We start from the raw sequence: 18,452 nt of genomic DNA on the forward strand, positions 1-18,452 counted from the left end.
AGGGTTTAAGTGACATCATCCGTTTCTCTACATCGACTTAGCTGCAAACACATGTATGCTGTATTTGATAACCTGGAAGATAGGTCAGAACCGGATCTGTCGAATTCTATAGCAAACTCAAATTGGAACGTTTTTGCAGTTGAGTTATCCAAAGAAGAAAAGGAAGGAAAAAAGATCTTTAGCTCTTCCGGTACAGTTCAAAATGTGACAACACTGATTACAATGCTTTATCATCTTGGCTCAGGAAACACGTCATTCGGTCCCATAATCGAAGCTAGATGCTCAAGCATTTAGGGGCGCGAGAATTTATTCAGGAATAAAAATTTACTTTTGTTAAGTAACGATTACGGACAGCCCAGAAGCTGCTCGTATAAATGAATGTTTCGATTCGGTCTGAAAATGACCAAACTTCGCTTCTGAACGTATGAATGACCGTAAAGCGAATGGACCGTGCCGCAGAGGAAGGATGATGTTTTCTTTATTGAACGAGAAAAGAGCAGCAATATATTGAGCCAGCGTGAATAAGACGCTGCATGAACTGCAGAAGGTACAACATTGGTCAATGATTTGGAAGTGACTTTGTAAGACTGTGCCATCATGACTTGCCTAACAGTGGGTTATCCGATGCTAATCGCATCTAAAAAGTTTGAGATTGGGAAAACGTTGTCAATGATGTTATGGCTGTACCTATTTTGGATGAATTGATGACTGACTTTTGACCGTTGCATGTTTATATTTGAACTCTTACTCTTACCACTAATCTAAACTAATGAGAACGAAGAAAGTAATGCTTTCATAGGCATGATGGGATGAATGCGTTGAGCCCCGATCAAGCTAGGGGACCGACAATAAACTTTTCGTTTGGCCCACGTCGTCCCTGTGGATCGATAGTGGACGTTTATAAATAATATTTCCTAACTTTGTTGCTTCTGTTTCCTGTGCCCACAATATCCAGACAAAATGTCCACTATAGGTCCGATGAGATCAGCGAGTAAAAGACAGAACATTCGGTGTCATTCCTCAGGGACCGACGTGGGGCTAAACGCGTTAAAAGAAGATACAATCGATGTGAATCGACAAGTCTTTATTTTGTACACAGGTGTATGTCTTGCATGATGCATGTTATTATCTTTTGAACCTAACACGTTCATATAATTAAAGGTTTTTCCAAGTTTCTACAAACTTGAAAAATGCTGGAATATGAGTTCTTGTTCCTATAATACAATTGTTCCAAGATTCTCGATGAATTCCTACACTCCTCTGCAGCTTGCTCTTTGATCTCGCCTCTAACATTACTAATGAGTTTCATTGTTTCTTTTCATTTCCCTCCTGTCGCTCTAATTACCAATGCCAATCAACAATCAACAACCACATCCACGTGCAGAGAGAAGAAACGAGAACGGGAACGTGAGGAGTTGTGGAAGCGGCTACACGAGCTCGAGAGCGCACGCCGACCGGACGCGCCTGGTGCCGCGGGTCTGATAGCCGATGGACCGGCCGGTTCACTGTCAAGCGGCGGCGGTGTGGCCTCACAGCTTATCCCTAATGCACTCTCATCCGCCACATCCACATCATCGTCCTCGTCGCCGTCGTCCGTTACATCCGCTAGTAATCTGGCTGGGACCGGTGGTGCCTCGTCGCAGCCACCGCCACCGGGCTCGACCATCATCAGTCATCAAGCAGGTTCCGTGTCATCCTCCGCCACGTCCCTTAATGCCGCCACCAACAACGCCACCGCTGCGCCATTGAGCAAGTGATGTACTGAATAATATTACTTTTAAATTTCCTTCCCCTCCCTGCTGCTGTTGTCGCAGACAGTCCCTGTCCTCCGCCCCCGGCCCGCGAGAGATCTTTCCACAGATCATCAACCCAAAATGCAGAGCAAAAAAAACACAAAAGGAGGCGGTGAGAAATTGTATCGTAATCAACATTCACTCACACACACACATCTACACACCAACACACTCACACACATATATTCACACGTGCAAGATCAATACCAATATATTAATACATCTAGAACGCAACGCCCTTCCGCTTCTGTCGGCAGTTGGACACTGTCGAAACACACAAACCCGGACACAAAACCGAAGGGAATGTGTTGTGAACGTGTGTCGTCATCAACCAATTCATCCTTAGCGAAAAAATAAAAATCAGAAATTGTTATAATTTAATACTAAAGGGGAAGCATAAACAATATTCAACTGTACGCTAACCGAGGATAACAGAAGAAGAAAAAAATCCTTTTATAGAAACTAGGTAGAAAGAGAGCGCGCGAGCGAACGAGAAAGAAAAGGAGAACAACAACAAAAAAGTAGAAACAAAACATGGAATGGGTAATAAAAAGTATAGAATTTATGAAAACACGCAAACATACCTGTTGTTACTATATTATCAAACACAACAAGAAATGGTAACAAAAGAGAAACAAAGGAAAACATTTTTATTACACTCACACCCACACAAACACCCGCGCGATCTCGCTAACATAAGTTGAAGGTAAAACAGTCGAGCGATAACAAACAACAGACTTAGTCCAAACTAAAGGGGAATATCTATCCATTAGCGCCCATCCTATCCCTGTGACACACACACATTGACCACTCACGTACTCGAAACAAACACATACATCATAGTAACCGAAGTGTCAACATTTTTAACCACCCCGGGTTGAACAGACAAAATAAGAACAAGAAAAAAATCAATATAGCGGAATACAGGATATCCAGTTTTGCTGCAAAACATCATAAATATACGGTAGATAACAGAATTTAGGATGAACGAGAACAACAGTCGTCGTCTGTCAGGAAAAAAAAAACTCACCAGTGCTTCTGAAAACGTGTGCGTGGCTTTAGAGTTGGATTGTGATCATCATCTTGGTGTGTATTTGTGCTTTGGATTTTTGATTTCGTGAAAATTGACCATCTTTAGGCGGGTTAGAAGGGATCCGGTCGCTTGCTGCAGCTTGGATCACGATTGTGGGACAAAGTCTGTTGTGGAAATATCTTTTTTCTGTCGATTCATTCAGTAGGCGGTGAAACTCTGTTGAGCTTTGGATGGAAAATGTGTCGTTGTGCGTTAACTAATAATACTATTTCATGTTTCTACGCAAGTGGTAGATATGTGGATCTCTAATAATTTATTTACTTTCAGAGAAAATTAGTTGACAAGTGTGAGAAGATATGCCCCACCGGATGACATGATAAATTCCGTTGATCATCGGTCAAAAATGGACAAAAGGATTCAGCATTACAGATCGGAATAGATTCAATGGAAAAGGAATGTTGAGGTATCAAAATAAAAGATTTTTTTTTCGGTTGCACAAGAGAAAATGTGGAAAAATATTTTATTTTGGTTTTGATATTTTTTTCTTTGAATACATCAGTTATTGATCAGTTGGTCAACCCGAGCGGCCCATTCCACCATCTATTCATTGCGGCAGTATTTCTTGTGCTCTTCTCTGTCCTCTGCTTAACATTTCTCGACGGGCCAAAGTTAGTCCATTTCGATAAAATCCAGCCCGTTGTCAAAATATCTTCAGATACAATTTTTGTAAGAGATTATTTTACGTCGTGAACGGTGGTGTCTCGTCCACCTGTTCAAACTGTTAATATGACAGGTAGAAGATTTCGGAAAAAAATTAAAAAAAAATGTTTTTCATTATTGGGGAATTATTGAACGTAATTTATTTATAATTTCCATTTTATCCCGAATATCCTTATTTTCGTTCCCGTTTGAGTGAAGCTTCTCCATCGTGAAGAATGTAATCTGATAGCTACATTTTGACTACACCACACAACTCGCACGCAACACAACACAACATAACGAAATAAGCAGTAATGACTATCTGGTTCAAATTTTGCATCTGAACCGGTCGTCATTCAAACACTTTTCTCATCTTTAAGCGCGACAAGACAAACTCAGTCAGCTATATATGAAGCGATCACTACTACTAATGCGCCGTCTCGCATAAAAATGACATCCAAGTTCCAAGATCCCGAGATTGCACAGGTAGCTTGGTAACGCGTCTCCTCTGCTCGTGAATATAACAAAGTTTTCCATTCACATTTGTTGTATGCAGATCGATCAAATTGAAACACGTATATTCTGATTCGTATCAAACACGAAAGATAGCTTCATTCAGGACAATTATCCCTGTGGTTCCTATGATCTGGCTCTATACATTTATGTCACTACTCTGTTGCTGATATGGTTTCACACCGTGGGTTAAGTACTACTCTACAACATTGAACACTAATTTGATACGGAGAAGTTAATTTTCATTCATAATTTCTATTTGGAAAATGTTCATTCTGCCTGAAAATTCATTATTATTTTTGACGCTTCGCTTACTCGTAAAACGAAGTTCAATGACGTGCCGTTCATTTCGTTTTCGCCGTTAAGTGTATACGGCCATAAGGCTCCTTCTGTCAGAAGGGTTGGTGTTTTTTGGTCACTAAACTGATATGATAATCGAGCATGAATGTAGAATAGCTCAATTTGTGTAAGTCCTAGGACGGTTGGTGCGTACATTGTGAGAACTGCAACCGAGTGTTAACGATTCTAAGTGTATACTAGCAAAAAAAAAAATCGAGACACAACCGCTTAGGACGTAGAACTACGCAATCTTTTTTTCGAAATTTGTTGGTTTATCATTTCGGATATTATTCGCGAATAGGTCTAAATTTCATAAATAACGCTTTAGTAAAAAGTTCCGGGGACCCTGAAAGGGTTTAATAGCTTGCGTGGTTTTGTAGAATCATTTCCAGAAGCAACGATTCTTTCTTGCATTTGCAAGAACAATACACTAATAGGTCATATGTCGCAATTTGTTTTTTTATATCAATGCACGCACTGCACTGAGTATTTAATGAGAGGCATCTTCCGTGTATCGCCATTCAACGAGCATCAAACACGCGTCTAACAGATGCACACAGTTGCAGCGTTAAAAATGAAACATCTCGAGAATGACCGTTTATGAAAAATCGGTTCTCGACTCTCGGTCAAAACCGCCAACAAAGCTAGGAGCTTGTTGCACCAGAACAGAGCCGATGCGCACGAGAGCGAATACGAATGGCAACTTAAAGTATCGAAGGTGTGCTATTCACATGTACAGGAAATGAACAAGTTCCAAGTTTCGCGCAACGAAAACAAGAAACACACACAAAGCCAAACACTGATGGTTAGAAGCGACCTATTATCATTAGCACTCTTCTCTTTATTCGCCTGCTTTGCCATGACTCGGATGATTGTGTTAATTGCAATGCCGGAGGCACTTCATGTGAAATATTCGCTAGCGTTCACAGCTCGAGGGGAAACATGAAACACAAAACGAGCAGAAATCGATCTGTGCTGTTTCGGGCACAGGAAAAATTCTGAAAATTTTACTCAGAGGAGATACAATACTTATACGCTAGCGACAGCTTACTTACTATGCAAGGGTGGAGTTTACTGCGCAAATATTCTCTTTTCACTATCCCCCTTCGATGTTTCTATTCTAGCGGCTGCAGAAGTTGCTCGTTATTGACAGCTCTGTTCGGGAAAGCACACAAATGGACAGAACAAATGTATGGGGAAATGGGAATGCTTTCAGTTTTCACCAATTTAAACCATATACAGACAAATCTTAGAAAATTCTTCCTTCATTTCATAAAAACGTGACCTGTTTTCTGATTTGGGACTCTTACTGTAAGACGTAGTCCTACGTCAAGATCAGCATAACAGCATTCCTTCCTTCCTTGTTTGGTTTATAGAGACTTTAAATTTTTGCAGTCCATTCGTCTCTAGCCCTGAGAAGGGCCCTTGTGAAAAGAAAACTACTCCATTACTCCTCCTTCACCTGTCTTAAGAAGGACAATCCATTCCCGACTGACGCTCGCCGGCAACGATGTCCAACGAATGACCACCGAACGAGAAGTGACAACAGCTTTTTCTTTCTTCATCTCCGGATTTAGTTTGTTTCAGAATGAGCGAATTTTTCATGTACAAAGTTCTAGTGAAATATTTTCGTTCAATTAATTGACATTGAATAATGAAGTCATGCGAATCTGCCAAACTAACGTCCTCCAGTGACAGCTTTCTATTCAAAAACAACATTTACAACAAAAACAAGATGTACGAGATTGGTGAAACAAATTCATATGAGTTCAAGTACATCTGGAACTCGATACAATTCAATATTGGAAAAAGCTGTAGAGTATAAATAGAAATTCGAAAAATTATTCATCATCCTGTAGCAATGGCCAACCAGCATAAATATTGATCACATCGTTCCATTAATGTGAAGCTGAGCAAAAATAGTTATATCGTGTTGTATCAATTTAGATTGTCTTGTTTCGATTTTCTGATGTTGGCAAAGGCTACTATGAAAGCAACGCGAATTCGTATTTTTCCGCAGCAAAACCTTTCGAAGTTCTATCTTTTATCGCTTCTTCGCAAGGGACCCCGCGCTTCGTTCAGAATGGTAGACAAAACCAAGAAATTCGCGCAAATTTTTCTTCATTGTGAATGGTTGAAAAACAAGCTTTGTCCTGGTTCATTTCCTATAAACATTGTTTCGATGGAGTGCGCTTTCGAGACTGTAACACGCGTCAAGCAGATTATTCGTTTTTCTTTCGGGAATATTTGCTTCGGCATATGTTCAGCTAGCAACCAACCGCAGAACAATTCGTCACCATTCCCATCCGCAACCTATCACAAAATTCACATCTCACTAGATAATAAGTAAGGACAAACAATTCAAAACGATACACCGATCGAGCGATAGAGACAAAGAAAAGAAGAATCTGTTCTCATTCTAAGGAAACATACAGAAAACCGAGAACTAGCCACTAGTAACATAACAAATGAAACAGGAAACATGGAGGAAGAGGTGACAAACAGACAAAACAAACCTATTGCCGGAAAGTAATTATAACTAATCTAAACTAATTGAAGTGAACAAAAAAATAGCGTTAAAAAGCAAGAGGGTTAGAAACAAAAAAACGATCGCATGCTGAATACATCCATGAAACCACACATCCACAAACAAACATATACACACACGAGTTAGGCGAGTGGTACCGAAAGCTACGAAATACATTCGTATACAAGCGGAACACACACACACACACACACACCCAAAAAGAATACCCCGCTAATTAAAAGCGCGGAAAACAAATTAAAAATCAGAGGTGAAAGAAGGTAACACAAAAAAAAAGAAAACACAGAAAATGTATTTGTTGTAGTTATATTAAAATTACGATTATTATTATTATTGCTATACAAGATAAAGAAGAAATAAATTAGTAGGTAGCACGAGAGAGAGACACAGAGAGAAAAAGAAAGGTGAGTAGGGGACACACAAGTGATAGAACCGTAAATACAACATTGGCGTTTGCATGTATTCGCATTCGTGTTGTGTTTGCTACCCGAAATAAATACAATTCAGCAAACAAACAAACAAAAAACGTGTTCGCAATGTTTGATATATTTTTTCTACACATACACATACACACATATTCACACCACTCATAGGCTCACCTTGTTTGGAGTTCATAGTAGAGTTCCACAGATTTTCTCATTTCACTATCCTGTTTGCCGCAAACACAATCCCACGTCCCTGTTTAACAAAAAAAAAAAGAAAAATGGGAAGAGCGAGAGAAAGAAAGAAGCAAAGAAAAAGGGCAAAAGAAAACTGTTATCCTTCCTTTTACGCGCGCGCGCCTGCTTTGTTCTATAAATGAATATATATTTAGACTTGTACATGTATCAAATTAGCGTGTGAGCGAGCGAGCGAGAGCGAGGTTTGACACAATCAATTGTTGCGATTGTGTGTGCGTGAGAGCCGAGCGCGTGTCCACTGCACTGCGCGTTGGGTTTGCGCGAGTGTGGCGTTTTTTTTCTAGTGTTAGGTGAACTAAAGGAAGAACCTCTAGAGGAGAATAAAACAAACAAAAAAAAAAAGGAAACAAAACCAACACGTTGTGTTAGTGTGATTGAGGAAGATAAAAAAACGCAGAAAAAAAACATGCTATAAGAAAATCCCCTAAGGATATAAGAGACAAAATAGGCAGCCGTAACTATTGCTAAACAATTAAAAACAAACAAGAACTGTGCTTCAAAATTATCTAGACAAGAGAAAACAAATCCTGATACCTAGCGAATCAGGATTAGCCTACTTAATAATGGAACAGAGGCGAAGAAACAAACCTAGCGATAAAAGGGTTTAAGGACAAAATAGGCTGATACAAAAAAATTAACGGGAGGAAGAGGTGAGAAGAGAGCGAGAGATACACAACCACATACGTGTAATCGTAGAACTACACAACAACAACAACAACAACACTAGTCGAGGTACTGAAAATGGAAGTCAGTCTCACTCCCACACTCACAACACATTTATAGGAGAAAAAAAACAATCACATTCACTTGGCAGTGCGACAACAAAAAAAACGAGGGAACGTGTGCATGTTCAACCACCAGAATTTAATCGATTCATGATTTATGTGTCAAACAAACTTTTTTTTCTACCACAGTTTCCATCTTCAAACGGACGACGGAAAATAACTCCAAACATGCCAAGTGCAATCCGAGGCTTTGAAATTGCTCAATCTTCCCGAATTGTCGCTTGAACGAACGCCCACTCTATTGTCAAACATATTTTTATCTGTTTTTTATTCCATTGAAGAAGAAAAAAACAATGAAACAAGTCCAAGTATGAAGGAAAAGCTGTGGCGTAAGCGTGAAACCGAGAAATCCGAAGCTAAAACGAGTGAGAGAGACACAGTAAAACACACGGTGGGAAATAAGCAGAGAGTAGGGAGGAAGGATAGATCAAAACAAAGGTTGAAGAAAAAAGTGCTACACACTGAAAGCGACCAGAAATCAGTCATTTACAAACACATCCACGTTCCGATGGCGAGCGAGAGTGAAAGCAGAGCAGGTATAATAATAAATTATTACTCTTTTGTATTACCCGAATCGCGCGAAGGAGGCAAAAACCATACACAACAGACACATGCAGCAGTGAGAACCATAGAATGTACTCCGAGCGAAGAAAATGGTTTAGCAACAAATAATACAACAACAAGAACAACAATGATTGGGTGAAGAGGTGAACATAGAGAACACTTGAAAGAATTCAGAATAAAAAAAAAACAGAAAACAAGAATGAGAAAATACTAAAAACAAAATAATAATGAAAAATAAAATGTTAGTAAAACTAAAGTGTTTAAAAGTAATGAAATAATAATATATAATTATTAAAAACAAAAAAAACTATATAAGGAATAAAATTATATGAAACAAATGATAAAAATACATGCCGATCCGGGCGATGATGACTGTTCTAGAACTATTCGAAGACACAGTCAGGATCTATCATTTCCTTGTCGGTGGTGATTGAAAGGTTAGTTGAAATTCTTCTATGTTGCATGATGACATTGCGAAATCGTTTGAAATTCCTCGTTCGATTATGACTAGTGCTCTGAAACACTTCCGTGAGTGGTTGATTGTTGATCGGAAACAAGGACAGCAAGGTAACGTTCAAAAAGTGAAGAAATCAGCAAGTTATAAGTTCTTCAAGGTAGCTGAAACTACGAACCGGAACTTTAGGGAGGAAACCAACCATTTTGGTTGTTTGGGGAAAGATGATGAAACCATCGCTGAAGTTGACTTCAACCAGCCCCCTAGTTTTTCTAGATCCGGGCAGTCGCCAATAGATTACTCTAACCGTCGGTATATTGTCCGTCAAACTACTTTTTCTTCTTTTCACATCTGACCAATGAGGTACATATGATGTGGAGCAGTAGGCAGAGTATATTTGCATTGGTAAACAAAATATGGTGTTGTCATTATTTGCATTCAGTATGAAATGTATATGGAAGAGAAGAAACAATATTTAAATAACTCACAATTTGATTATGTCATGAGCCAAAACGCTCATTAAATCTTGTAACTGATTGTTTTTAATAGATGATAACTGTATTATGACTTACTTCCGTCATTCAAGGAGCAAAAACGTCCAGAAAACAGTCTTATTGTTAGTCCTCGGAAAGAGCAAAATTTTCAATCAAATGTAGCTTAATTGTAAACTATTTTCCTCAAATTACATACACCGGTACTGGGAGCTTTCAAAATATCATCATATCATCGCGAAAATAACGAAAATTTGTTTGTTTCTATGAAGGTGAGAGAGTGAGAATGACACACAAAAATATCACTTTTATTCATCTTTTCCGACATCATTTCACAAATATCCACTGCACACTGTCACATTATACGCATATTCAGTGGGAACCCTACCAAAAGATCTGTTTTAATTGATAAAAAACTTGCCGAAAAAAAAGTATTTTCACATGGATGTGGAAGGCAATTGAATGTTAACACAAATATTGACGTCACAATGGGAAAAGTAGCTATGGCAGCGCATGCTGTCACACACACTACGTTCACCAATTCTGCCATCTGCTCCACCTAATAATTCTTCTCATGGACATCTGACAAAGGTTTCCTGTGTAGGGGAAGTGGGGGTAAGACGGACATGTAAAGAAGAACTCTAATTGTATCTTTGGAAACTCCTGTTCCCCAAAACTTGAATGCAGTTTCTTACAGTTCAATATAATTTTTTTTTCGAAATAATCGGAAAAATGTTCCACAAAAAAGTGTTTTTCAATGTTTTTCACTGATACTAAAACAGACCAAAATGTAGAACGTTTTTTTCGCTGCGGGTAATATGGACATATATTATGGACAGGTTTGTAATAGATGAAGCGTAGAAGTTTATCGCTCGTGAGAGGAATAATTTATAACAAATGTCCGTTAAATGATGGAAAACTCGAATTCATCCACCTTGAAGTGATATTGTGCTTTTCAGCGGTATAAACGAACAAACCCTCAACTATTGACGTAGGACTACGTCTAAGCGGAAGTTGTAGGGGGTAAAATGAAAATCTAGGCACTGAACAAGTAGGACAAATGAAAGATTTCGAACGCTTATAACTCGATTATTTTTTAACAGATCGCAAAGATGTTTGCATCAATTGATAGGAAATAGAAAGGATATTTAAATATGTCTACGCATCTATCACAATGAATAACATTTTATTTTTCTTGTGATAAACAGTTGATTGTGATTGCAATTGTGAAATGTCAAGCATTATCCAAACGCGCTATGTGCCTCGTTTCGGCTAGTCCAATTCGTGCTCCTCAAATTGCTTCGAGCAACTAGAGCAACAACGAAATACAATTTGAATACATCAATACCACTGCGAAAACAACCGTATCAAGCCTCCGCGTATATCGTTCTTCCAAAGCTAATGGGAAAGAAAAAGAAGGGAAACATTATGTCGTAAGCCACACCTCATGTATTTCTTCAGTCATCCAACCAGCTTTAAAATTCCCGCATCGATATATTCATAAACTTTCACAGCGAAGCTTTCATTACAGATGGTCAAACACTGCAATCGAGTGCTTGACCATCGTAATGTAAATCTAGGAAAAAAATATTTAAAAAAAGACAAAAAAAATTTTTTTCTTCATAATCAAAATACGGTATACGGTTAGACGAATAAAAGACGTCCCGCCGTGGAAAATGGTCGAAAAAACGGTACTGTCCCGTTCTATCTTTAGGTAACCTGAAAAAGAAAACCTATAAATCAATTGGATCGGTTATATATTCTCTTATTTATCGCATCTTTTTCAATCACAATCCATTCGCAACGGTGAAAAGAGCTTCCCACAGCTAAAACCTGAGAAGATATCCGAGCGAACTCCTGTAAGGGGCTGTCCACATACCAACTTTAGGGGGGGGTAGGGGTTACGAAAATGCACGGTGGGGGAGGAGGGTTTTTAGATAATATCTACGTGGGCATGATAAATATTATTTCAATGATGCCCTGTATATTCAAGAATTTTCGAGCTTTCAGTCCGCTCTGAGTATTCTGTGTTTATGAAAAAAGGCTGCCTTAGAGCTGCCATTTTTATCTTGGTTTGTGCAAATGTAGTGAATAAAAATATAGTGGGGCTGATTCTGATGCGCGAATGTGAAGTGACAGCTCGGAAAAATTGCCTCACTCAATTCCCGAAGGCGGCTGTGGTGAGATTTTTACCTTGAGTGAACTCTCATGAACACTCACTCAATTCCCGTGGCCGATTGCAGTGGAAAAACATGCCATTTTGTGACTTTTGAAGTCGTATCCTCATTCGTTATCGATTAGTACCAGCAATGGTAGCCAAAAATAGAATTAGGCATTTCCAAAGGATTTGAACGATCTCTAATAATTCGCCGTTCCAAACGGGCAATAGCTACTGCAGATTCAAAGATGAATTCATCATCTACTTTATGAAAATTTTCGGAAAAAAAATGGGCAATTTCGAATGCAATCCAGTTAAATTGTGAATTTTGAAATGATTTATATTTATTATTAACATGTAGTCAGTTCAAGTATTTGGTATGCTATTACTAATGACAAGAATATACATCTTCTGCAGCCGTTATAACGCGGTACAACATTAAATTGAAAGTTTACAATAGTTGACCCTAACTGATACGAGAAACTCAATTCAGCATACCGTTTCCGTTCTCCAAAAACACAAATCAGACTTTCAAAAATTACGAAACGCTACTTAAGTAGTTAAAAACCGTATATGTTTAATCAACTTCTTCCATGTGTGAGGCATCCTCGGTGTCATCCACTAGTGGACGAGCATCTTCATCAGTAGTTGCGGATGGAGTATCATCAGTGCTTATCCATTTCAAGACCCAGCTTGACCATAAGGTAGATGCGAGATGCGTGCTCACCGGGCTCATCCAGTGAGAATCCAAACGATAACAGCGCAGTTTCGGACAGTGGAATTACAAGATTCTTGACAGCTCTATCATTTTTATCGGCTCATTGTCTGTGAACAAAATTTAACTTCTAAATTTATTTGAATGTGATAATAAATATATCTTACCTTGATGACTTTTATGTGAGGCGACTAAAAAATTAATGTTCACTGTAATGTTATAAAGAATAGTCAACCTTCCGATAAACTTTTAGCAATAATTACGCTAAAATCAGCACCGGACACTAAGTCAAAAAACGAATGCGGAATCAAAACACGGATACGAAATCAAAACAATTGAAATAACATACACTCATATTAATGCAAAGGGACTATTTTTTTTTGTATCCCATTTATTTATTTTAGGCTCATTAGCATTTTAGCTGTAACAGAGCCGAATTTTAATCGTGTACATGTCACATGGTTATCATATCTATAATTATAGCACATTACATTACACAGTTGCCATTCGCCAGTATTCCTTCTATACCATTGCATATGGTACATTTACACAGTAGCCATTTAGGTGTAAGAGTATTCTTTCTGTTCTTCCATTATCCAGTTGGACCACCGGACAGCGGAGACAGTTGATTGATCATTGTTGAGTTATTTATAGAACAGCAGCCCGATGTGTCTTGCATAGCAGAGCAGTTGTATGGATGAATCGATCTAATTTCGACCGTGGATCGATCTCCATCGCTGTTGATTGTTGCGTGGACGTAGCTATTCTGTAACAACACAAAGATGGTCAATGAGGGCCCTGAGTTTTGAACTCACGATCGATCGCTTACTAAGCGAACGCGCAACCAATGTGGCTACGGAGACCCCCTTAAAGGGACTATGCAAAAACAGATTTGAAAATATATTTTTATTTGTTTTCTTATGCCAGAGATATTATTTTTCATCAATTATAATAAGAGGAAAACATTTATAAAGATGAACGAAATTATTTCCTGTACATATTTGTAACAAGGAATGAAAATTTTTAAAATAAAAGAAATATATATTCATGAAACACATTAAATAAATAGAGCCTTTGCAAAAAACACAAGCTTTGACATATATTTCAATGAACACTGTACCATTTGTAATTCATTGAGTATTTTACTCCAAAATGAACCTCTCACGTCAGGGCAATCGCCTTCGGCGATACGGTGACCTGGGTCATGTGACTTTGAGGAGTTCATTGTTGTCACATTCCATTCGCGCTGGAGAATCAGGCCCAGTATCAAAACAAGGGTTTCAAGGGGTTTCCGGACTTTTAGCTAGCTAAGTCAACAAAAAAGCCAATTAAAATTATCAACCAGCTTCCATCGGACTACAAGAACTTTCCTGGAGTACCTTTCAATTGAAAGTTATTTTTGCCTAAATGAAAAATTTCTCCGTCGTATTCGATGATTAATAATTCAATAAATGATCAACGCACCGCTTATCGAAAGTCAGTTTGGAAAACTTCAATAAATTATGTGTAAAGTTTATTTGTTGATTTGACGAAAAATGAACGATATTTTATTTAATTTTTTTGCGTCGATTTTAAAAAAGTGTCAAAGATAATCGAGTTTTAGAAAATCGTTTGTCATTTTGCAAATGTTGTAGCAAGTTCCAATGTCAGCAGAACATTTTGAGACTTGTATATCCTCAAAACCTCTGTGAACGTTTCATAATGATACGTTTAGTCATTCTTTTTAACCAATCGATGAACCTTTAATTTTTTTTTCGAGTGTATCAAAAGCACGACATTATTTTGTTTAGGTCCGGATTTCGATTCTGCTTCCGCTGTTTCACATCTATTTATGGAGATTTTGCGAAAATGGAAGGTGAACAACACATTCTCTGATTTATGGGCCAAGTCTCTGGAGATGTGTTCCTGGCAGCGCTACTCTTCTTTTAATGGAGTAATTTTTGCAATACGCTTCTATTGGCTTGTCTAGTGGGTCCTATGTCACCACTGGTGACAGTCGTATCGAGACAATGAGCAAGAATAATTCTCGGTACATGACACATGATAACACAGACCCACTATAGATATTTAAAACAACCCTTCATGAGCACCTAGTGAAGCATGGTTGCGTTAAACGCTGCAATGGATGGGTTAAATATTATTTGACAAAAAAAATTGAACGCATATATTGAAAAAAATGGCAAATATGGAATAGAACATAAAAAAATCAATAATTTTCTCTAAAAAATGAAGGAATGTCCACGTGGGCATCAGGGGGTGGGGTATCAGGAATGTTCACGCTTGTCCACAGAGGGGGAGGGGGGGTGTCCAAAATCGTGCTTTTTCTGTTCACGTGGTAGGTGGACAGCCCCTATTGCCAATCGTCTCGGCGATATTTTATGTTATTCATAGCGTATGCATTAGGGTGCCAATGAATGTATGGGAAAAAATCGACCCTAAAATTTCAAAAAGTTATACAAAATGTTCACCACCTCGAAAAAACACCCTATGCCAAATTTCAGCTCAATTGGGCTTAAGGGAGAGTGGCGCAAAGCGATCAAAGATTGAGTTTTTTTTTTAAAAGGGAATCGGGGGTTTCGAAAAAAAAATTTTGATGCCAAATTTTTTTAAAAATTGCATGAAACGTCGAGATCTAGTGTCAATTTTTTTTGTCAAAAATTATTTCTGCAAGCTTCCTTTCGCAAAGTCATTCCATAGTGTTGGAAATGTAATTTTGCTGAAATATACTCAGAAACTTCTTGGATATGCTATAAGTTATTCCAATTGACATCCATTGGTGTAGTCCTACGTCTCTCTGGTTATGTCTCCGACAGTACCCGCACGTTTTTTTGCATCAAAGTTCCATCTTGAATCGGCTAACCGGTTAGAAAACTGAATGTCCTGGCCGATGGTTCCGTAAAGCAATTGCGATAGAGCTTTAGGAATGAATGAGTACGAAAGGAGTGTCTAATTCTTTCAAAACACTCCGTGGCTAGGAGACAATCATGACTTTTCGAACCGAGACACTGATTACTTTCGTGTTTCAGCACACATTTTCGGCAGATAAGTTCGCTGCATTCATGTTTTAATCAAACCGCAGGAAATTGAACAGGTGCTATTTGACGGGAACAAGGCTAGAACTATCAGGCGATATGAAAGATTCGAAACGCAAATGCTAATGAGTACTCACAACAAACAGACAAATACTAATTAAGTCCCATGTGCTTCAGTTTGGCGAGTTACGTTCACTAAACTGATCTCACTCAACTCACCGATGTCGTGTATTGGCAAAGGTATTTGTCGAGGCGCATGATGATACATCACGACGACGATGGTCACGGTCAGCAACGTCATAAATCAAATTTTTCTCGCTCCCCGTTTCGCGATCAGCTGGTTCGTTAGTTTTCCTGCGCTTTTCCTAGCGCGCGGAAGCACAAGTTTGTGCGTCGAGAGCTTTGTGCGCGTGCTATCCGCAGCTATTCCAATGCGCCGGAGGGATGAAACAGATTACTTGTGATTTTATTTCCGGTTGCTTTGGCGGTAACGTACGATGATGACAGATGTCTGATGTGTGCCGTGTGTGTATTGTATTGTTACGTGAACTGTTTACTACATTCTACCCTCATGAATTTCGCACGCGAACAGGTTCCTGTGGCATCCTTGTGGGTCACCCACTGGATACGATCAAAACGTGGCAGCAGTTTTCCAACAACAAAATCTCCACCTCCATGTACAATATAATCATTCGTCACAATGGGGTAAGTATACCTTTTTTATTTCGCGGCACGCGAAAATAGTGGGCGCCAGGTAAAAGAATGTTTCTGCGAGACGAGTCAATCAAGCCACTGTCACTATTAATAAACGGATCTACGTTGAGAATACGCGACGGTGGCTGAAAAACAGATGAAGATGAATGACTATACTCAAAAGAGTCGCGTGGAATGAAACGTGTTCGGGTCATTGTATCGCACCAGGATTAATGGCAGATTCTTTGTGCATTCATCGTACAGCTCAAAGGATTCTACAAAGGCATGTTCTTCCCCCTGGTTTCGAGTGGGACGCTAAATTCGATAGTATTTGCGGTCTATGGGGCGCAGCTGAGAAAACTCCAATCCTAGTGAGTTGAATACGTATCGATTCAATGCAATGTAATTAATCGTGGATTTTGGTTTTCGTCATTTTGGACAGTTGCAGAAATGACAAGGAACGGGAGAAAAGATGGCAGAGGCACGTGATGATTGCCGGCTCGATAGCGGGAGCTGCTCAAGTCACTATCGGATGTCCGATAGAGGTGGTGAAAGTTCGTCTTCAGACACTGCAATGTATGATGCACTGTTTGAATGGTTCTTACTGAATTTTACTTTCTCGCAACTTTCCAGACGTGGGACACCCATGGCGCTGCTTGGGGGAAATATATCATCTCGAAGGTATAATGGGTCTCTACCGAGGCTTCACACCGATGATGTGGCGCGATGTGGTCCCTTACGGCATCTACATGCTGGTCTATGAGTACATGCTGGAAATCGAGGATCGATTGCACCAGATGAAACGGGATAGGTTTTCAGGGACAGCGACAGCCGCTGGCAGTCAGTACAAGGCGTCGGTTATTGCAACGGCGGGCGCAATGGCCGGGATAGTTTCGTGGCTGTTTATCGTACCGTTCGATGTCGTCAAAACGATAATGCAAACCGAAACGGATCCAACCGTGCACAAAAGGATGATGGATTGTTTTCGGAGCTTAGTTAGGGTAAGGATGAACAAGGTGTTCGACAAATGCTTTGTGTAACTTATATTTTAATTTTCAGCGCCACGGTTGGCGATCCCTGTTCAGAGGCAGCTGTATGGTTATTGCCAGAGCCGCTCCAGTCAATTCGGCCACTTTTCTGGGCTATGAGTGGTTTTTGGGCCAATGTCATAAGAATTTTGTTGTGGATACTAGCTGAAAATAAATAATTACGGGAAACTAGAAACTGCGTTTTGAGGCAGAGAACACAAATCAGAGATAATTGAGGAATCGAATGATGATCAGAGAATAAGGATTTTTTTTCAGTTCTGATAACAACCTTCAAATTTAGTGATTTTTACTGTAAGATCTGGGTATTTTCATTGATTGAGGAAAGACAAAATTGTAAAACGATGAATTAATGAAATAGATGTGAACTGAAATACAGAAGTGCAGGACTAGCTATAAATTCCAAAAATATACTGTGCAGCTATATTCGGCGATGGAATTCGAACACTAAAGCGAGAAATGGCAATCGTCCTGTAAATCATGGAACTGGCTTTGGGGGATGTCTTATCACTTTTATCAGTATCAGTGGAAATTCTACAGATTAAGCAGTAGAACAGTGTTCCGGAACTATTGTGATGTGATGACTACGCGCTTCCAATTATTTTCGTGCGGTCATCGACCCGATGTCGATCGAAACGGTGTAAAGTGTGATAAAAGTGCAGGACCCTAACCCGCTTGTCCCCCGCAGCTAGCAGTGTTTATAAGCTCAACCACTACAGTACGCAATTTTTGATCGTAGGATTACGTCTTTCGGGAACATTGAAAAAAAAATCGATCGCATCGTGAAAAATGTCCAACTTCAAACGCTTTTTACTGAGCGAAAAAGCGATTACTTTTCCCTTTTTCTTTGAACTTTCAAAACAAGGAAGCGAGAATAAAAATATTGAGTCATAAACGACCAAGCTACAAAAA

At 39.1% G+C, this 18,452-nt stretch overlaps 2 protein-coding genes across 10 annotated transcripts in view; both read left to right on the forward strand.

Moving 5' to 3' along the window:
- Window positions 1-7,954, forward strand: part of LOC129778964 (serine/threonine-protein phosphatase 2A 56 kDa regulatory subunit epsilon isoform) — a 96,884-nt gene extending 88,930 nt beyond the window's left edge. For all 8 annotated transcript variants that reach the window (XM_055786279.1, XM_055786351.1, XM_055786733.1 and 5 more), the window contains one exon: window positions 1,385-7,954. In XM_055786279.1, coding sequence (XP_055642254.1) covers window positions 1,385-1,757 — 373 coding nt within the window. In that variant the 3' untranslated portion in view covers window positions 1,758-7,954. The remainder of the gene's footprint in view (window positions 1-1,384) is intronic.
- Window positions 7,955-16,136: 8,182 nt separating this feature from the next.
- LOC129762251 (solute carrier family 25 member 45) lies at window positions 16,137-18,429 on the forward strand. Of its 2 annotated transcripts, none has more exons than XM_055760329.1 (6): window positions 16,137-16,288; window positions 16,394-16,506; window positions 16,759-16,865; window positions 16,937-17,070; window positions 17,128-17,495; window positions 17,554-18,428. In XM_055760329.1, the coding sequence occupies exons 1-6, from the start codon at window positions 16,246-16,248 to the stop codon at window positions 17,689-17,691; spliced, it is 903 nt and encodes a 300-aa protein (XP_055616304.1). In that variant the 5' UTR covers window positions 16,137-16,245; the 3' UTR covers window positions 17,692-18,428. The 2 variants fall into 2 exon arrangements, with proteins under 2 accessions (XP_055616304.1, XP_055616305.1); XM_055760330.1 differs by having other exon boundaries at window positions 16,174-16,324; window positions 17,554-18,429.
- The last annotated feature ends 23 nt before the right edge of the window (window positions 18,430-18,452 follow it).

The sequence above is a fragment of the Toxorhynchites rutilus genome, chromosome 1 (assembly GCF_029784135.1).
Source record: "Toxorhynchites rutilus septentrionalis strain SRP chromosome 1, ASM2978413v1, whole genome shotgun sequence".
Lineage (NCBI taxonomy): Eukaryota > Metazoa > Arthropoda > Insecta > Diptera > Culicidae > Toxorhynchites > Toxorhynchites rutilus.